We start from the raw sequence: 22,153 nt of genomic DNA on the forward strand, positions 1-22,153 counted from the left end.
GAGTAATAGATTTCAGTGAGATCATTTTGGTTTTCCTCAAAACATTAATGCATTCAGGTTCAGTAAGGGTGTGTATAGGAGAGCAGTTTTCTTATTAGTGGTGAAGATTAAGTTTATAGGCAAATTAGGATGCTCATAATTAGCTATAATGATTATACTCCACACATATTCATTATCCTAAATGGTTTTCTGCCTTTTTCCCCCACCTTCTTCAAGGTCACATTAGCATGATCTTTATCAAGCATCCTGGGTCTGGGCATTTAATATCGAACTCATTGGCCAGTTACGGAACTGCCTGGTTAGAGGCAGCAGCCTAAGTTAGAGGCAACAGCCTATTTAGGATGGAATCACACTTCCCCTGGTGGTGGGGCTGGAAGGCCCCCACACAGCCCCCCACCCACACAGGCTCCTTCGGTGTCACGTTGCTGGGTATAGGCTAATCAGGAAGAGTGAAGTTGCATCTGTGTATGCTATACTATATTTTATGTAAAATTGTATTTTGAGCTTGATTTTAATATGATATTATAAAACTGGATCATTGAAAATTACCGGTGAAAGGAAAAATTGCAAATGTGAGTTATAGCTAATATTTATAAATCATATGAGGAACTTCTAGTTCTTACACTTGAATTTATGGACCCTTTGGAATTGTAATTAAACTTTATGTGTATATCCACATGAGAATCTTATCACAAAAGATTTCACATGAATGTACTCAAGCCCTTAGAACTACAGCACCTGGTAAATGAGAAATACAGAGCAGAGAAGACAAGTTCAAATCATCATAAGGAAGCAGTCAAACCCAGGATGTGGGGCATTCCTTCGGATGACTGATCTGGTTTATTCAACAACTAACAATATGAGCAGAACAAAATAAAAAACACTGGTGGGTGGTTTGGAAGGAGTGAAAATGGCAGGTGCTCTAGATTTAGGAGATCTATTGATAGGCTGTGAGGGCTTTATTGGGTGCTGATTCCACTAAACCAACCGTAAGGAGACATTTTTGAGGCAAGAGAAAAATCTGAATTTGGACTGGATATTAGGTTGATACCAATAAATTATTAAATATGTTAGGCATGATAATGGCTTTATGGTTGTGTATACTGGAATGTGACATTATATGATATCTAGTATTTACTTGAAATAGTTTAGCCCAAAATTTTTTAAAAAGAGAGAGTATGTTATTCTGTTTCCTTCAGTCTTGTATATATTTGAAATTTTTGTTCATGAAAAAAATTTTTTGCTTATAAATATCAAATATATAAAAGAAACATACCAAAATATTGGTGTTTTCAAAATTACAAGTGATTTTTAAAAAATGTATATAAGTCAACAAAATTAAGAAATAATTTCTTTTTAAACATGTACTATGACAGATAAATGTGACTACAGAAATGCAGGATGGAAAGAACAACATCCCCTGAGGTATAGGGGTATATAGGGTGGAAATTGAGGGAGGGATGTGTCTCAAGAAGAAGATAGGAGGAATTTGATGGCAGTTTTCCTATTCAGCCATTTAGTGAGGGCCCTTTTTAATAAGTTACACATATGTACGTACATTCCCTGGTGAATTTGAGTTAAGTGCACAGTTCTTCCTTTACATGATGAGCCTTTGAAAATGACTGTTGCTCTTTTCCACATTGTAAGTTTCTTCTACAGTCCCATTCATATGGAGCATTCTCAGTCTCAAATCTTAATGATTTATCAAGTTCCAGTGAATTTCATGGAGTAGTTGAAACCTGGCAATACCTCTTAAATAGACCACGGATCTTTTATTCACAACGGTTTTGCTCCAGATTAAGTTTTTCTTCAAGGCAGTTTGGTATACATTCTTTGCAGTGCTATGAAGGGAAATCCTCCAAAGATGTCCTGAAAAGAGTTGCTGCAAATGCACTGATGTCACTTTTGGCTGTCAGTAGAAGAGCTCAGAAACATGCTTTGAAAGGTGAGCCACATGACTCAACTGGTACGGCATATTGTCAATTCATATATTTTGCTGCTTGTTTCTTTTAATTTTCTTTGGATTCAGAATGCAAAGAACCTAAAAATCTCAGTGACTAAAAAGTTTTTCTCATGCAGAAACAAGGTAAACATGTATTACTTTTAAAATAAAGATTATACATGTAGATTATTTTTTGAGTAATGATTATTAATCTAGAGAATATATAAACAGTAGGGTAGCTTTTTTTTTTTTTTAAGATTTTACTTATTTGAGAGAGAGAGAGATTATGAGTGAGGGGAGGGGCTGAGGGAGAGGGACAAGCAGACTCCACGCTGAGCATGGAACCTGATGCGCAGCTGATCCCATGACCCTGAGATCATGACCTGAACCAAAATCAGGAGTCGGACACTTAACTGACTGAGCCACCCAGGTGTCCCTAGTGGGGAAACTTTAAGAAGAAACACATCACTTAGTTTTATAATAATTAAATATTAGTAACCACAGGCACATATTGTGTACTTGAAAAAAAACCCACACCTACATAGTTTTGATAGCAATAACAACAGTGTTAGATGATCCTGCATTTTCATATATATTTCCCTTCTAGAGGATTGTGATTTTTCCTCTGTAATCGGGGAACATAGGTCTTAGGGTTAAAGAGAATAATGGCAACATCAAGCCTAGTAATTTCTGTTGTGACTTGCTATTAAAATGAATTATGCATGCCTCAAACCATAAAGTAGGTTTTGGAAGTATCGTACTAAATTGAAAATATTGAAATTGTTAAACATTTTAGTTCTCCTTTTCTCTGATTTGTTAATTTCTCCCTGAAAATATCAAAATGATATATTGCTCAGAAATATAAAGCGTTATTTTTTGGAGACTTTGTTATATGTGATTTCAACTTATTTGGGAATGGAATATCCTTTTGATTGTTTTGGATTTTATCTTTCAGCTGATCTAATAGACAGCTGCATGGAACAGATGAAACACATTAATGCACAACTGAACCTAGATTCTCTGCGGCCTGGGAAAGCAGCCCTAAAGAAACAGGTAACTCTGAATTCCGAACATCTGGATGGATGAAGGAATGACGTAGAGACCATCTCTCCAGTTTCCTGTACTTATAAATGACATCAGCATTTGGTACAAATGGGTATCTGATTTAGAAGAAAAGTATAGTTAGATAAATTGAAGGGATTTCTACATTAGCAACTTTGGGATTGAGCTTGTGCGTGTCTGTGTGTGTGAGAGAGAGAGACAGACTTAATTTTCACTTAAAGAGCTTAAAATGTGATTTATATATTACATGTTTTTGTTATTATAAGCATTTTGAAGTGTGTATGATATTTTACCAGATAAATTGTTTATATTACAAAAGGAGGTATTTTTCTCAAAGCGAAAAGGTATTTGAGAAGGTATTTCTCTCAAAGTGAGAAAAATTCTCAAGGTATTTTTCTCATTAGGAATGAGATATAACCTACCCAGTTTTTCTACATAGCAGGCACTGTTCTCTAAGCAGGTCGTATTTGTTCTCTCATGAACACTAAGGTCAACATAGTAATAAAACTAGGAACTGAGAAAGCCGGTAGTTGCTCTGTATCTGAGTGGTTGTAGAGCTGGTATTCCTAATCTCTCCTTATTCCTGCCATGACTTTTGAATGTCTCTTTCTAGCATTGAGTTTACTGGACTCATGTTCAAAATGCATGCTCATGTAAGCTCAAGATAACACAGTTTTTATATAATAGTGATGATGATAATAATAATAGTTTTTTTTACATTTTTAAAATAATTTTTTATTAACGTATAATGTATTATTAGCCCCAGGGGTATAGGTTTGTGAATTGCCAGGTTTACACACTTCACAGCACTCACCATAGCACATACCTTCCCCAATGTCCACAACCCAACCTCCCTCTCCCTTCCCCCCTCCTCCTGACAACCCTTAGTTTATTTTGTGAGATTAAGAGTCCCTAATGGTTTCTCTTCCTCCCGATCCCATCTTGTTTCATTTTATTCCTTTTCATTTATTTCATTTATTTTCATTTATTCCTTTATCCCATTTATTCCTTTCCTACCCCACAAACCCCCCACGTTGTCTCTCAACTTCCTCTTACCAGGGAGATCATATGATAATTGCCTTTCTCTGATTGACTTATTTCATTCAGCGTAATACCCTCTGGTTCCATCCATGTCGTCGCAAATGCCAAGATTTCATTTCTTTTGATGGCTGCATAGTATTCCATCACATATATATGATATATATATATATATCATATATATATATCACATATATGTGATGGAATATCATATATATAGATATATATATGATATTTATATATAAAATCTTCTTTATCCATTCATCTGTTGATGGACATCTAGGTTCTTTCCATAGTTTGACTATTGTGGACATTGTTGCTAATAACATTCGGGTGCACGTGCCCCTTAGGATCACTACATTTGTATCTTTAGGGTAAATACCTAGTAGTGCAATTGCTGGGTCATGGGGTAGCTCTATTTTCAACTTTCTGAGGAACCTCCATGCTGTTTCTAGAGTGGTTGCACCAGCTTGCATTCCCACCAACAGTGTAGGAGGGTTCTCCTTTTTCCACATCCTTGCCAGCATCTGTCATTTCCTGACTTGTTAATTTTAGCCATTCTGACTGGTGTGAGGTGGTATCTCACTATGGTTTTGATCTGTATTTCCCTGATGCCAAGTGATGTGGAGCGCTTTTTCATGTGTCTGTTGGCCATCTGGATGTCTTCTTTGCAGAAATGTCTGTTCATGTCCTCTGCCCATTTCTTGATTGGATTATTTGTTCTTTGGGTGTTGAGTTTGATAAGTTCTTTATAGATTTTGGATACTAGCCCTTTATCTGATATGACATTTGCAAACATCTTCTCCCATTCTGTCAGTTGTCTTTTGGTTTTGTTGACTTTTTCCTTTGCTGTGCAAAAGCTTTTGATCTTGATGAAGTCCCAATAGTTCATTTTTGTCCCTGCTTCCCTTGCCTTTGGCTATGTTCCTAGGAAGAAGTTGCTGTGGCTGAGGTCGACGAGGTTGCTGCCTGTGTTCTCCTCAAGGATTTTGATGGATTTCTTTCTCACCTTGAGGTCCTTCATCCATTTTGAGTCTATTTTCATGTGCGGTATAAGGAAATAGTCCAGTTTCATTTTTCTGCATGTGGCTGTCCAGTTTTCCTAACACCATTTGTTGAAGAGACTGTCTTTTTTTCCATTGGACATTCTTTCCTGCTTTGTTGAAGATTAGTTGACCATAGAGTTGAGGGTCCGTTTCTGGGCTCTCTATTCTGTTGCCTTGATCTAGTGTCTGTTTTTGTGCCAGTACCATACAGTCTTGATGATGACAGCTTTGTAATAGAGCTTGAAGTCTGGAATTATGATGCCACCAACTTTGGCTTTCTTTTTCAACATTCCTCTGGCTATTTGAGGTCTTTTCTGGCTCCATATAAATTTTAGGATTGTTTGTTCCATTTCCTTGAAAAAAATTTATAGGATTTTGATAGGGATTGCATTAAGTGTATAGATTGCTTTAGGTAGCATAGACATTTTCACAATATTTATTCTTCCAATCCAGGAGCATGGAACATTTTTCCATTTCTTTGTGTGTTCCTCAATTTCTTTCATGAGTACTTTATAGATTTCTGAGTACAGATTCTTTGCCTCTTTGGTTAGGTTTATTCCTAGATCTTACGGTTTTGGGTGCAATTGTAAATGGGATTGACTCCTTAATTTCTCTTTCTTCTGTTTTGTTGGTGGTGTATAGAAATGCAACTGATTTCTGTGCATTGATTTTGTATCCTGACACTTTTTACTGAATTCCTGTACAAGTTGTAGCAGACTTGGAGTAGAATCTTTTGGGTTTTCCACATAAAGTATCATATCATCTGCAAAGAGTGATAGTTTGGCTTCTCCTTTGCCTATTTGGATGCCTTTAATTTCTTTTTGTTGTCTGATTGCTGAGGGTAGGACTTCTAGTACTATGTTGAATAGCAGGGGTGATAATGGACATCCTGCTGTGTTCCTGACCTTAGGGGAAAAGCTCTCCGTTTTTCTCCATTGAGAATGACGTTCGTGGTGGGTTTTTCATAGATGGCTTTGATGATATTGAGGTATGTACCCTCTATTCCTACACTTTGAAGAGTTTTGATTAAGAAAGGATGCTGTACTTTTTCAAATGCTTTTCCAGCATCTATTGAGAGTATCATAAGGTTCTTGTTCTTTCTTTCATTAATGTATTGTATCACATTGATTGGTTTGCGGATGTTGAACCAACCTTGCAGTCCTGGAATAAATCCCACTTGGTCATGGTGAATAATCCTTTTAATGTACTATTGGATCCTGTTGGCTAGTATTTTGGTGATAATTTTCGCATCCGTGTTCATCAAGGTTATTGGTCTGTAATTCTCTTTTTTGATGGGGTCTTTGTCTGGTTTTGGGATCAAGGTAATGCTGGCCTTGAGTTTGGAAGTTATCCTTCCATTTCTATTTTTTAGACAGTTTCAGGAGAAGAGGAATTAATTCTTCTTTAAATGTTCGGTAGAATTCCCCTGGGAAGCCATCTGGCCCTGGCTCTTGTTTGTTGGGAGATTTTAATGAGGGCTTCAACATCCTTACTGGTTATGGGTCTGTTCAGGTTTTCTATTTCTTCCTGGTTCAGTTTTGGTAGTTTATATGTCTCTAGGAATGCATCCATTTCTTCCAGATTGTCAAATTTGCTGACGTATAGTTGCTCATAATATGTTCTTATAACTGTTTGTATTTCTTTGGTATTGGTTGTGATCTCTCCTCTTTCATTCATGATTTTATTTATTTGGGTCCTTTCTCTTTTCTTTTTGATAAGTCTGGCCAGGGGTGTATCAATCTTATTCTTTCAAAGAACCAGCTCCCAGTTTCATTGATTTGTTCTGTTGTATTTTTGGTTTCTGTTTCATTGATTTCTGCTCTGATCTTTATTATTTCTCTTCTCTTGCTGGGTTTAGGCTTTCTTTGTTGTTCTTTTTCCAGCTCCTTTAGGTGTAGGGTTAGGTTGTGTACTTGAGACCTTTCTTGTTTCTTGAGAAAGGCTCGTATGGCTATATGCTTTCCTCTCAGGATTGTCTTTGCTATGTCCCACAGATTTTGAACCATTGTGTTTTCATTATTATTTGTTTCCATGAATTTTTTCAGTTCTTCTTTAATTGCTTGGTTGACCCATTTATTCTTTAGAAGGATGCTCTTTAGCCTCCATGTGTTTGGGTTCTTTCCAAATTTCCTCTTGTGATTGAGTTCTAGCTTCAGAGCTTTGTGGTCTGAAAATATGCAGGGAATGATCCCAATCTTTTGATACTGGTTGAGACCTGATTTGTGATCCAGGATGTGATCTATTCTGGAGAATGTTCCATGTGCACTAGAGAAGAATGTGTATTCTCTTGCTTTGGCATGGAATGTTCTGAATATATCTGTGATGTCCATCTAGTCCAATACATCATTTAAGGCCTTTATTTCCTTATCGATCTTTTGCTTGGATGATCTGTCTATTTCAGGGAGAGGAGTATTAATGTCTCCTACTATTATTGTATTATTGTTGGTGTGTTTCTTTGATTTTGTTATTAATTGGTTTATATAGTTAGCTGCTCCCATGTTAGGGGCATAGATATTTAAAATTGTTAGATCTTCTTGTTGGACAGATCCTTTAAGTATGATATAGTGTCCTTTCTCATCTCTTATTATAGTCTTTGGCTTAAAATCTAATTTATCTGATATAAGGATTGCCACCCCAGCTTTCTTTTGATGTCCATTAGCATGGTCAATTGTTTTCCACCCCCTCACTTTAAATCTTTAAATTTTATTTATTTTTTTTTAAAGATTTTTATTTATTTATTTGACAGACAGAGATCACAAGTAGGCAGAGAGGCAGGCAGAGAGAGAGGAAGGGAAGCAGGCTTCCCGCTGAGCAGAGAGCCCAATGCGGGGCTTGATCCCAGGACTCTGGGATCATGACCTGATCTGAAGGCAGAGGCTTTAACCCACCGAGCAACCCAGGTGCCCCTAAATCTTTAAATTTTAAAGTGGACTTTAAATTTGGACCAAATCTCTTTGGGTCCACAATGAGTTTCTTGTAGATAGCATATTGATGGGTTTTGTTTTTTATCCATTCTGATACCCTGTCTTTTGATTGGGTCATTTAGCCCATTTACATTCAGGGTTACTATTGAGAGATATGAATTTAGTGCCATTGTATTGCCTATAAGGTGACTGTTACTGTATATTGTCTCTGTTCCTATCTGGTCTACTTATTTAGGCTCTCTCTTTGCTTAGAAGATGCTTTCAATATTTCCTGTAGAGCTGGTTTGGTGTTTACAACTCTTTTATTTTTGTTTGTCCTGGAAGGTTTTTATCTCTCCTTCTATTTTCAATGATAGCCTAGCTGTATGTAGTATTCTCGGCTGCATGTTTTTCTCATTTAGTGCTCGGAATATATCATGCCAGCTCTTTCTGGCCTCTGTGGTCTCTGTGGATAAGTCTGCTGCCAGTCTAATATCTTCACCATTTTATGTTACAGACTTCTTTCCTGGGCTGCTTTCAGGATTTTCTCTTTGTCACTAAGACTTGTAAGTTTTACTATTAGATGACGGAGTGCGGACCTATTCTTCCTGATTTTGAGTGGGGTTCTCTGTGCCTCCTGGATTTTGATGCTTGTTCCCTTTGCCATATTAGGGAAATTCTCTACAGTAATTCACTCCAATATGCCTTATGCCCCCTTTCTCTCTTTCTTCTTCTTCTGGAATCCCAATTATTCTAATGTTGTTTCGTCTTATGGTATCACTTACCTCTTAAATTCTCTCCTCGTGGTCCAGTAGTTGTTTGTCTCTCTTTTGCGCAGCTTCTTTATTCTGTCATTTGGTCTTCTATATCACCAATTCTCTCTTTTGCCTCATTTATCCTAGAAGTAAGAGCCTCCATTTTTGATTACACCTCATTAATAGCTTTTTTTATTGCAGCTTGGTTAGATTTTAGATCTTTTATTTCTCCAGAAAGGGATTTTATTTCTCCAGACAGCGTTTCTCTAATACCTTCCATGCCTTCTTTTGAGCCCAGCTAGCACCTTGAGAATAGTCATTCTGAGCTCTAGATCTGACATATTACCAATGTCCATATTGATTAGGTCCCTAGCCTTCGGTACTGCCTCTTGTTCTTTTTTTTGTGGTGAGTTTTTCTGCCTTGACATTTTATCCAAATAAGAATATATGAAGGAGAGAATAAAATAGTTAAAGGGTGGCAAAGACCCCAGAAAAATGTGTGTTAACCAAATCAGAAGAGACCCCAAATCTTGGGGGGGGGGGGGGGGAAAATGGGGGCAAAAAGAAGTTCAAAAAAAAAACAAAAGAAAAGGAAAATATATATATTAGACTGGTGATTAGAACAGAGCCACCCACTTAATTTTGGGAGTATTTTAGAAGAAATGACCTCTCAAATTTTTAAAGAAAGAAAAACCTACATATATACAAAAAAAAGGGGATATGCCCCTTTTTGAGAAGATGAATGCGTATGTATTTATAAATTTAGAAGTATACATATATTGTATATAGCTAAGGCCATTATAGCAGCGACCTGTGTAATACCTTCTTTCTGTTGCATATGATAAGAAACCAAGAAAAAGCCTCATTTAATAATTTTATTGATGCAGGGGGTTACATATTTGTCAGTTTCTTTTCTTGCCTCTTTTCCTTTTTCTTCTGTAGGCAAGGTTCTTTACTTCATCATTGAGAAAGTCATCCAACACCTGATATGATTGAAAACCAGTCAGTACCTGCTTCACTTTATTGAGATGAAACACGGAGCCCATTATATATCTCAGTTCCTCCATGCTTGATAGAACAGAAATAGCTTTTTCGTGGCGGATGCGCTTCTTGAGATATGGTCATCTTTCAGAGATCATTAGCTTGTCAGTCCCCTCAAAGTTATGGTGGTCAGGCGCAATGAGAGCATACTGCATTGTAATGTGACCCAAAGGAGAAGGAATTACTGTATATAAAAATTGGAATATGCCATTGTGTTCACATTTTTAAACTACTTTTTGTTTAAACAGGAGGACGGTTTTATTAAAGAGTTAAGCATTGCTATGCAGCTTCTAAGAAACTGTCTTTATCAAAATGAAGAATGTAAAGTAAGTAGAATGATGTTTCAAAATTTTGATAGTAATGCTGGCATTAAACAGTTCACAATTTTTATATGAGATAATATAGGGGGAACACGAAGAACTCTTCAGATTGTTTTAGATGTACAGTTCATTGGTCCTTAAAGTCAGTGTTAATTCATAGAAATGGTTACACCTTGTTATTCTTCAATATTGATGGCATTTCTTGTTTATGTCAGTTTTTAACTTTATTTCTTACACTTCTCGCAGCTAAAGGAAACTTGAGCTTCTTTTTCTGTGGTTTTGCATTTCAGTTGGATTTTATTAAGATGGAGTGCTTGGTTATGTTCTTTCAAAGGCAGCTGTCCAGGAAATAAGTGGCGGTTGTGTATCCATAAGGAAAGAAGAGGAGTGTGTCTCCTGTTTGGGAGAAAATGCCTTACTGTGGTCACTGGGCATGGCCCTGTTCACTCTGGGAGGTTTTTCACCTCCACCTCTGCCGGCTCCCTGTGCTGCTTGACTCAGCCCTTCTGCCTGGGAACCACTGAGGTGTTTTGCTGTGTCTTGAGTATTGATGCCGGTGTTTATTTATTTATTCTTAATTTTTTAAAAGATTTATTTATTTATTCCAGAGAGAGTATGTTTTTGAGCATGTGTGGGGGGTGGGGAAGAGCCAGAGGGACAGAATCTCAAGCAGACTTCCCACTGAGCAGGGAGCCCCACTTGGGGTTCATTCCCAGGACCCTGAGATCATGACCTGAGCCAAAGCCAAGACCTGGTTGCTCAACTGACTGAGCCAGTCACGCTGGCACCCTGTTGATGGTGTCATTTAAAATACTGTGTTAGTAACTGTTACACAGGATATAGTGTCCTGAACTCTTTGATTTGCTTTGTCATAGTGATACAGCACTTTTGAAGCACTAGCTTTCACACAGACATACTGCGGAAAATGAGTCCAAGAAAGATAAATTATAGGCACTTTCTTTTTAAGGAAGTTCTTACCTTTTTTTGCTTTTACTTGGGATGAAACTGGAAAAAACATAACTGGAAAATGAACATCTTGAATATACTCCTTAGGCTCTGTTAGTTTGTTCAAGACACATTACTAGCAATTTACTTTTCAAAACAATTTGACGGGAATTAAGTGTTTATACATTTCATTGAAATTCCCAAGGTATTAACTTTTTACTCAAAATGGAGGTATCATTTACTAAATTGTGATCCTTTATGCTGCATAGTATGCTTGTGACTGAATGCACTTGACATTAATCCATGACACCTTACATTGGGAATACCCTGGAACACTTTCCAGGTAGGACCTGCTTATGCCGATTTCTGAGACGCAAGCAGGATACTACTTATAAATACAGTATTCACATTTATATCACGTTAGCCATCTATGAAAGTGTCATCTCTCAATAAGCCTAAGCAGCTCTCCATTTCTAAGTTGTTGAATAAGGAATAAATTCGAAGAAGAGTATTTAAATTACTCTTGAGTATAAATATAGTCCTATGGGGCAAAGATTCTTAATTTCTTTTCCTGTTCCAACTTACCTGTGGAGTATAAGATATTCCCAGTGCTAGTTGTTAGGCACTCTTGTGGTAATTCAGCAAGTTACCCATGCCTGCCTCGCTCCAGTATCTGTGCACATGGGACGTTAAAGAGTTTCCATACTGGGAAGATCATGGTGGCTGTGAGGTAAATGAACAGTGGGCAAGGTTAGAGGTAGGGGACTGGAGTAGGCAGGAGATGATGAGACCCCGGCCGGGGCAGGTGGAGAAAGGAAGGAGGGTGGGGAGATACTGTGGAGAAAAGAGAAATGTAGAATGATTCCCAGGCTCTGCCTTAATGTAAGTGCACATAATAGAGCAGAGTGTAGACGTGAGAGAGTGTAACATTTGGGTTTACACCTGGTAGTGTAAAGTGTCTTTGGGACATCCAGGGGGAAAATGGCTGGTAATCAGTAGACGACAAGGCTCTGGGGCTCTGAGTGGTGATATAGTTTGGGGGAATTAGGATTCAACAGTGTAAAATGTTGAAATTTCCCAAGAGATGATATATGAAAATATCTGTGGAAACTATATTTAAGAGAAGGCAGAAAACAACTGGGAAAGGAGTGCTGGGGAGAGTTTGGAGATGTTCCAGGGTAGAGAGGCTGCATGGGAATGAAGAAGAAACAGACTTTAATAGATGCCCCAGGGCTGAGGGTGGTCTTGCTGGCACCATCAGGGCAGAAGATAAATGGAAGTAAGCTGAAGATCCGATAAGAGATGGAAAGTGACAGCAAGAAGAGTAGCCTTTCTGGAAGCTTGGTCATGAAAGGCAGCTTTAATAACTTAAGACATAGCACTACACGTAGTTAGTATGTTTGCTTCTCCTAATATGTAAACTGTTTGACTATAAGCAGAAAAGAGCAACCTGGGGACTCGCCATTAAAGAGGCAGGAAGAAAAGAACTCACTGATGGATAAAGATCCCTGAGGAAGTGGGGAGGCTGTGTTTCAGAACACAGATGGACTTTCTGACCTCCAGCAAAAGAGGAACCCCTAGTCCTCACTTCCGGGCAAGAAGGGCGAGTGGATGGAAAAACAGATAAACTAGTGAACCAAATGACAGAGTAGAGACAGAGCTTACACCTAATTGTTTCTGTTTTCTCTGTGACCATAGGCCTCTGTTCCAAGCTCATGGGCGTGGTGGGGTGCAGTGAATAACTTTGGGGATACCATTGGGAATGACTTCAGAGCTTATGGAGAGGGTTGAACAATGGGAATAACTTCCTACTCTCTTCTGCCATCGATGCTGCATAAAATTAGATAGGGTGTGGTTTGTGTAAGTACCAACATGTGAGCGCATGCGTCTGAAAATTGCCTAGTAATTCCTGTTCACGTAAGCGATTACTGCACTTACCACAAACGGTTAGATTGTATACGTAATATTGTTTTGGGGGTAACTGATCTTTGTAATAAAGACTATGAGTTACTTAAGAATGTATTGATTTAGCATATTATTTTAACTAAATTTTACTGTGTTCAAAGTATTTACAAACAGTAATCTACCTCTGATCTACCCAGACTTACTAGACAGATGTACGCACATATACATACGGAGGAGAGAGACGGTGGAGGGGACAACTTAGAACTGATCAGAATGTTTACTTAACCAGAAAATTCAATTTCTTAACCGTATCAGAGTATTTATAAGAGTTTATTCAGTGTGGTGAGATGTCACCATCTTGCATGTTTAGAAGCTGTTTCTTTTTTTTTTTTTTTTAAGATTTTATTTATTTGACAGACAGAGATCACAAGCAGGCAGAGAGGCAGGCAGAGAGAGAGGGGGAAGCAGGCTCCCCGCTGAGCAGAGAAGCCGATGCGGGGCTTGATCCCAGGACCCTGAGATCATGACCTGAGCCGAAGGCAGAGGCTTAACGCACCAAGCCACCCAGGTGCCCCTAGAAGCTGTTTCTTTAACGTTTTTTACCTAAGTTGTGTATTGTGGCCACCCCAGTGTTGAAGGGACTTCCTGAGACTGGTTGGGCTCGTGGTCAGGGCTGTCCTGGGCAAGGTGCTGAATCCGTCCGCAGGGTTCCAATGCCAGCTGGCACTAATCAGAACAAAGATAAATTCAGTTTTTGTCTCCTTTTGTTGGTAACAGGTTTGTTTTTTTAACTTGATTTTAATTTTATGTTTTCATATATTCAGACTAACACTGTCCGCATTTCCTTTTCACAACAGGAAGCAGCTCTGGAAGCTCATCTCGTTCCTGTCTTACACTCTCTCTGGCCTTGGCTTTTGATGGATGATTCATTGATGCAAATTGCCCTGCAGCTACTTTGTGTCTATACTGCAAATTTTCCAAATGGTAAATAGATCCCGACACTGCCTTTCAGGAGTATACTAAAACATTAATCTTATATAATATTGTTAAAGTGGACTGGAAAAACAAATACATATTTTGAAGTGTTTTTCCTACTTATAGAATGTATCTTGGTTAGCGGGAAGTTTTCTCGTAGGTACTGTAAGATACTTCAATATGTGTTTGTTGAGATAGGAAGAGCCATTAGACAGCTCAGGGAATAGAGGGGAAAGATACTTGCCTGGTTATATGGCAGTGAGAAATTGAATTTAGTAGCAAATTGAGAGAGTGAAAATTATGATGTAAAACTTTTTAAAACCAAATAAAGGTCTTCAACAGATGAATGGATAAAGAAGACACGGTCCATATATACAGTGGAATATTACTCAGCCCTCAGAAAGGATGATACCCAACTTTGGTAGCAACATGGATGGGACTGGAGGAGATGATGCTGAGTGAAATAAGTCAAGCAGAGAGAGTCCGTTATCATATGGTTTCACTTACTTGTGGAGCATAAGGAATAACAGAGGACTTTAGGAGAAGGAAAACTGAATTGGGGTAAATTGGAGGAGGGGATGAACTGAGAGACTGTGAACTATGAGAAACAAACTGAGGGTTTTGGAAAGGAGGGGGATGGAGGATGGGTGAGCCTGGTGGTGTGTATTAAGGAAGACACGTATTGCGTGGAGCACTGGATGTGGTGCATAAACAATGTATCTTGGAACACTGAAAAAATAAAATAAAATTTAAAAAAAAAGGGTTAAAACTTTTATAGATTTTAGAGTAGGAGCTGGCATGATGAAACGTAGCTCTGGATACAGTTGGCCTTGTGATAACTGGTGTCATTGGGACACCTCTTTTCATGCCTTTACCAGGTGTTTTATTGAGAAGCTGCTGAGGGCCATGCATTGTTAGAGACCGAGAGCTAAGAGTGAGCCAAGGCAAGGTTGGGAGTGATTTGAGAAAAGAGGAGGAGGAGGTGAGAAGTAGCTGTTTGAGCTGAGGGAAAGAAAATCCGCTCTGGAGGTGAAGTAGGATTGCTGGCAGTATTCATTTCCCCATGGAAACTCGGGGTCATACACGTAAGGTCTGGTCAGCAAGGGCGCGAGCTTTCTTCTAGCCACCATTCAGCAGCTCAGCAGCTGGGTTCTCCAAACGTGGAAAGATATGCAGAGAAAGGACTGGAACTCAAAACAATTTGGAGTCCATCTCATCATTACCATGTGCTTGATGGTCAGACATGGACCTCCACCCCAGCTCTGGGCTGTCTGTTCCTGGAGCCCACTCAGCTTGTCTCTCCCCAGCAGGAACCGATGACACAGACTTTCAAGTTTTTAATGCCTGAACTTTCACTGTGGTATATGGAGTGTGCCATGGCACAGAATTTCCTTGTTTTTGTTCTGTCACTGACTTTCTCGTTCTTACTTCTGCTTGGACAGTCTCCTGTGGCTGTGTCCTCCAGCTCCCTGCCCCTGACGGCACGGCCGGTGCAATAGACCATCTGCCCGGTGCTGCATCTGCGCCTTGTCCTTCTTCACCCGCCTTCACGCCTTAGTTGAGGGTTTAGGGAAGGAAACAGGAAAGAAGAATCAGTTGCTAAATATCGAGCAAAAGAAACATTTTTTGAGTCTTTTGAAACTATAATCTATGTTAGTTTTATACTTAAAATTGATATAAATATAAGATTGTGGTTAGGTTCCTAAATCAAGGAAGAAACCTTTTATTTTCTTATCTCGTTTGTTTTCAGGCATCATTTAGTGGATTTAATAGATACCTTGCTGTTTGGTTACTGCTATGTAGTGTGAGTAGAGGAAAGATCACTATATTATTTGTGTCTCCTTGCCTTTTATGACTTTATCTTGCAGAATGTATTTGATTCTGATCTAGTCATACATAGGCTGGCCTCCTTGCATGGACTTTCATAAGTTAATTTTCTTTAGATTTATGTTATAATACAGGGAGATGAATTTCTAATTCTTTTATGATTATTTTACTCCCATGATAAATCCGTATGGTTGTTTAATTTATTGAGAAAACACTGGACCTGGAAAACCAGTTGATGCCACTGCTGGCTCTTGGTGCTTATGAGCTGTGTCACTCTGAGCAAGTCACTGGCTTCTGTGAGGCTGTGCCCTTAGCGTACATGGCTGCTGTCATTTGTCTGTGCCCACACCCCAGCATTTTTGTGTCCCTCTTTTTTTTTTTTTTCTTCTGTGAAATGAAGGCATTAGACCAAGTTACATCCCATTTCTAAAATTCTATTCTTCTACACAAGTCTTTCTTTAGATGTCTTTTTAAGGAACCGTTTAAAAACTTCTTGTGCATATTTTATTCTTTAAAAAAAAATAAACTTAGGGTTTTAAAATGCCCTATCGAGATCAAGAGACCTTCAGTGAGGATGGCAGATCCATTAGACTGAATGTAGGCATCAGCACTAGCCTTTAGTGCCCATAAGCAGGTCATAGGTTAGTGAGTAAGTCATTGATGGACAGATATGCTTCACTGCTTAGGGGTTTTTTTTGTTTTTGTTTTTTTTTTTTTTGTTTTTACTTGACAGAGACACAGCGAGAGAGGGAACACAAGCAGAGGGAGTGGGAGAGGGAGAAGCAGGCTTCCTGCTGAGCAGGGAGCCTGATATGGGGCTCCATCCCAGGACCCTGGGATCGTGACCTGAGCCGAAGGCAGCTGCTTAACAACTGAGCCACCCAGGCACCCCACTACTTAGGGTTTTTAAACTAAATAGTGAAACTAAGAAGACACTGTGATAGGCTGTTTCTTTTTTTTTTAAGGTTGCAGTTCTCTTTGTTGGTCAAGTTACGGACTACATCCGGTTCAAGCTGCGTATAGAGGAGCCCCTGGCACATCTCTGCTGGGGTGTGTCCTGAAGTTGGCTTCCCAGATGCCTCTTGAGAACACTGCAGTTCAGCAGATGGTTTTTATGTTTCTTTCAAATCTGGCCTTATCTCACGATTGTAAAGGAGTAATTCAGAAAGTAAGTACTTAATCTCTCTTTCATATCTTTTTAAAAATTAATTTATTTTAGAGAGAGAGTGCATGTGAGAGTGGAGGAGGGGGCAGAAAGAGAGAGAGAGGATATCAAGCAGACTCCCCGTGGAGCACAGAGTCTGACATGGGGCTCGATCTCACGACCCTGAGACCACGACTTGAGCTAAAATAAAGAGTCGGACTCTTAACCGACTGAGGCACCCAGGCATCCCCTTCATATCTTGAGAAGGATAGTAAAATAATCCTTCTAATCGAGAACAAGTATGAAAAATCTGGAACTCAATTTCTATGATTAAGTTATTATGATTTCAAAACATCATATTTTAAAAGAGTTTAAAAAGATTAAGAAGGTTCACTTTGTTTAAAGCCAGGTGATAGATGACACATGAAAAGTGACAGGCTAGAGTATGATCATTCCATTTCCTTTTCGTTTATCTTCTTAGCTTCTACATTATATTTTATCTCTCTAAAAATGAGGGCTTTGGAAAGACAGCTGTCTTACATTTATTTGAGATCATAAAAGTAATGTATTGGTCTTTATGTAGACCAAATTGAGCAGTAACGATTTCCGTTTAATTTACTTTGTCAAAATGGTGTGTGAAGTCATAGCCCCTTCTCCCCACTTAAAACCTAACTTCTTTATGACACAATAGGTGATGTTATCAGTCCTCTGGGACTCCAGTGCCAAAACCTGACTTCTTATCACTGATTTTACCCTAGGGTACTTTACAATGGATTGAATGACTTAAACAAATTTTAATACACATGTTCAATGAGGTTATATTTAGATATGTATGAACAGAATCCGTAATTTGGAAGATACTTTAAGATGTGAATATGATCACATTATCTGTTATAATGTGATCTGTGGTTTGTTTCTGTTTCTTTTACATGCACGCCAAGATAAATTATGAAAGTTGACAGCATTCATAAGAATTTAGTCTCCTTTTCCTCTATTGTGTCAGCTCCCCATCCTCCACCCACCCCAAAACACCCCACTCCAACGGCAGTCTCCAAATAAATAGCAGTTATGACTAAGGAACAGTCTTTTCAGTGGTCTGTTGGAGCTAACTCAGGCTGGCTCATGAGTGTCATTGCTGATTTTCAGGAATTTTGTGACCCACTTGACATCACATTGCTATCTTGAAATCAGTCACGATGGGAATTCTCACCCTGCATAAGTTGGCAAAGGATGCAAATCAGGGACCCACTACTCCCACCAGAAGCAGCCATTTATTTGCTGGCATAGGGCTGGATATACATGTGAAGTCATGCTGAGGTGGCTGTGTGTGGTGCCATTTGCACGTGTGTGGGAGCACAGACTGGGAGTAGGCTTCCTGTCACCTCCCTGTAGAGCACATGGGCAAAGTAGAATAGGAGCTCCCAAATGACTGCTAGTCTTGGGTCTGACATGTGACTTTGAGCTGGAGACCTTCTCTCCCTAAGCTTCATTTGTAAACTTCTCAGGTTAAACATGATCTTGATGGTGTCTTCCACTCTCAGGCTATGTTACTGTGCTCAAGCATGTTTTGATGTATACTTCATTGGACTCTGTTTCAGGTGCGGCTCAATCAAGTTGTTTTTCCTCTGCTCTAATTAGGCAACCCCTGAGCCTTCCCCTGCTGCTTTGTCATAATGAGCCCTGGGCACTATAGTTATACCTCTCCATTACTCATCCATAGGCATAGAAAATGTAGCTAGCACTGTTGTACAGCTGGGATTCTAAAATGTCTAGTTTCTCTCCACCATGTCTAGTATAGGCAGTTGACTAAAAGCATCTTTAGCTCTAGCAAAAAGAAGGAATGCTATAGCATATTTATAATTTAATATATTAAATTTAATATTATATTAAATATAATATAAATTATATTTAATATAATTTAATATACTACCATATATTTCATCACTAGCGTCAATGCCAAATCTCCAATATCGTGGCAGAATCTATCTGAATGGGAAAGGCAAGGGATAAATCTAAAAAGCATTAATTTGGACTGAGCGATGAGAAGTAGCTGTGAGTGATGGCAAGTACGGTACGAAGTGGGCCTATAGTTTTGCAGTTTGCTTGTTGCTTGGGTTGTGTTGCTAATATTTCTGTTGCTCATTTTGTTTTCGTTTTTTATTTTTTATTTTTTTAAATTTTTATTTAAATTCCAGGTAACATATACAAGGTAATACTAGTTTCAGGTATACAATATAGTGACTTAGTACTTTCTTAACCATTTCATTTTTAGACTGGGAGTCCTTCTGTGTAAAAGTGTTAAATTTACCTTATAGATTCGAGCCAGCATCTTGCTTTAGGTGCAGGAGAACCCAAGAAATAGGCCTGAATAGATTATTAAGCAGGAGAGAAATGAGAGATACTCTGGACATTTGTGAACGTTGAGTGATCATATTTCTGCACCCTGATCAAAATACCTAACTGATATTTTTGGTATTCATTTCTAAGTTTACTAAAATGGCATGTAGCCATCAGAAATTATCTGTGAAGGTAAACGGTTAAAGTGAATATAAGATGTACACAGAGATTTTTTTTTAAAAATTTTTAAGAATGCTTAGATTCATATCTCTTTAGTACTAGTAGAGTTGTTAACTGGTATCCAAGACTGATTTGGGTTTTGTTTCTTTTTCCTCCCCATAGGATAGCTTTTAATGAGCAGCAAAATTGCCAGAAGGCAGACAGAAAGAGAAAACTCAAGAGGCCTAAAATAATCCCCAAACTGAATTATCCATCCTAAATAATTAAGAGTTGACTATATGTAGTTACTTATCCATCATCAGGAAAGAATTATAAGAATTAAAATTTGAGCACTATTTTGTGCTCTTTAACTTTTTCACTTATACTTGGAAACAATATAGATGGAATATTTGGAAGGTAGGTGTTAGGAGGAAGGAGGAATTAAAGTTGTGGAAAAGAAGAGCAGAATTCTAGTTAATTGGTCTCCAAGGGACAAGGAAAGTAATGAAAAGACTCAGAAAGAAAATAATACTCTCTCTATTTACCCACAGAGTAACTTCTTACAGAACTTTCTATCTCTAACATTGCCAAAAGGAGGAAATAAGCATCTCAGTAATCTGACCATTCTTTGGTTGAAATTACTCCTGAATATATCATTTGGAGAAGATGGGCAACAAATGATCCTGAGGCTGGACGGCTGTTTAGACTTACTTACAGAGATGAGCAAATATAAGCACAAGAGCAGCCCTTCCATACCACTTCTTATCTTTCATAATATTTGCTTCAGTCCTGCCAATAAGCCCAAGATCCTGGCTAATGGTGAGTATTCACATGATCCACAGCACGCACACGCGCACACACGCACGCGCACACACGCACACACATACACACACACACAGGCATCTGGTTATACATGTGGTCATTCCTTGAGTATTCCATTCAGATTATAACACAGAATTGTTTTATAAATAAGTTGTCAGGTATTTATTAGGCACCACTGTGTACAAGGCCCTGTGGGAGGGTAGAGGCCGTTGGAATGAATCAGGTGTGATCTCATCCTCAGAGGTGAACCAGACGTGGCTCCAGCCCTCCAGGGACTTCCAGGAGTCTCCTCAGGGTTAACAAGTCTTGCCACTGGTGGCTACACTGGATCCAGGAGGTAGCAGGGAAGAGGAGCATGGAGTGCGGTCTGTCCGGCCGCGCCCTCACTTCTCCCATCTCTCTCCCCCTCGCTCCTCTAGGTCTCTGAGCAGATGCTGCCTCAGTGAAGCCTTTCCAGACCCACCTGTCAACGTGACAGTCCTCACATCCTTCTTCCTGCCTCCTCTCCTCTCCTCTCCTCTCACTCACTATCTCCTCTGCCTGTTTTATTTTTCTCCATAGCATTATCAACAGTTGAGATACTATATGTGTTCAGCCCGTATTTGTTTATTCCTAGTCTGCCCAGCATTAGAACATTAGCTCTTATGAGGTCAAGAGGCCTTTGTCCCTTTTCTTCACGTTTCTCTGTAGCATGCAGAGTTGTACCTGTCACAGTCAGTACTCAGTGAGTGTCCAGTGATTGAAAGAGCTCCTGTGCAGGCTGGAGGGTTCAGAACCCACGACCATATGGTGACATTAGCCTTACAGAGACCTCGTTCTCTGAGATGTAGGACAGATGGGGGAGAGGATTCAGAAAAATTTTGAAGCAGAAGGAGGGAAATGGAAATTTCTGTTTCTGCAATCATGTGCTTTTTCTGTGAGGAGAGTGTGAATTTTATAGGGAGGGAGTTTTATAAGGTTACATTGCATTGTTTTGGGGGGAAATCAGAGGTGGGGTCTAGATTTCCACACACCTGGTGTTGGGTGCCGACCTTTGTGTGCTCACTCAGAGTCACCTGGGCCTGCTTCCCTGGGTCTAGTTTCTACATCTGTAAAATAATCCTCTCTTGGTTTGGTAGAAATCAGTTTATAAACATACATAATGTACCTGTACAATTTATGGTACGTAGTTGATGCTCCAGATAGATTAATTCTGTTTTCATGTTTTTTACTTAATCTTTCTTTGAGGTATTTTTCCAGGACACATGGAGTTTTCTAAGTGAGTGGCAGTGATTCTGCCTATTTCCTGCTGTGTATGCAGTGGTGATTCTCTTTTTCTGGTAATTATGGAATTGTTGGAAATACAGGGAGAGATTTTAGAAGCTCGGTCAGCTTTTAACTTTGCAAAATGAGCTGTGGATCTGAGCTCTGCTTTTCTGTAGTTCCTCCACTGATGCTGCGCTGGCTGCCGTCTGAGGGGTGTGCCTCAGTCCTCACGTGGGTAAAGTGAGGCCAGTGATAGGCCCTGCCTCATAGGGCGGTGCGATAGATAGGTGAGGTGTCTGTTCCCAGGCCTGCTATCACCTATTACTCATTTTTCTCAGAAGAAGTTTTTCTTTGGGACTACTCACTACAGTTTTATTATTGAGTGAGTCAGAAAAAGGATGGGCTTTAGGGAATTCAAGGAGAAGTCTACATTTTCCCCCTGGATTTATTTTTAGCATTTCTTTGTAATAGTGATGCTCTCTCTTCCTCCTTAGCTTAAAACAGTTGGACAAACTTTTGGTAAGGAGGAGCTTCCTCAGCCCCAGAGACATGAGATTGGGGGCCTCCAAGGCAGGAATAGGAGGCAGCAACTGTGCGGTTTTTGTATGGACCTTTGAGGGCATGTCACAGACACTGCCTCCTAGTTCCCATTGGGCATCCAGAGGGAGGGCTTAGCAGAGTCAGCTA

General features: G+C 39.2%; 1 protein-coding gene across 3 annotated transcripts in view; it reads left to right on the forward strand.

The window, feature by feature from the left end:
* Nucleotides 1–22,153, forward strand: part of RTTN (rotatin) — a 154,394-nt gene that overhangs the window by 126,444 nt on the left and 5,797 nt on the right. For all 3 annotated transcript variants that reach the window (XM_032872250.1, XM_032872248.1, XM_032872249.1), the window contains 6 exons: nucleotides 1,840–1,945; nucleotides 2,898–2,995; nucleotides 10,036–10,113; nucleotides 13,815–13,941; nucleotides 16,725–16,927; nucleotides 19,951–20,218. In XM_032872250.1, the coding sequence (XP_032728141.1) occupies nucleotides 1,840–1,945; nucleotides 2,898–2,995; nucleotides 10,036–10,113; nucleotides 13,815–13,941; nucleotides 16,725–16,927; nucleotides 19,951–20,218 (880 nt within the window). The remainder of the gene's footprint in view (nucleotides 1–1,839; nucleotides 1,946–2,897; nucleotides 2,996–10,035; nucleotides 10,114–13,814; nucleotides 13,942–16,724; nucleotides 16,928–19,950; nucleotides 20,219–22,153) is intronic.

Source organism: Lontra canadensis, unplaced genomic scaffold (genome assembly GCF_010015895.1).
Source record: "Lontra canadensis isolate GAN:19392208 unplaced genomic scaffold, GSC_riverotter_1.0 scaffold44, whole genome shotgun sequence".
Classification (NCBI taxonomy): Eukaryota; Metazoa; Chordata; class Mammalia; order Carnivora; family Mustelidae; genus Lontra; species Lontra canadensis.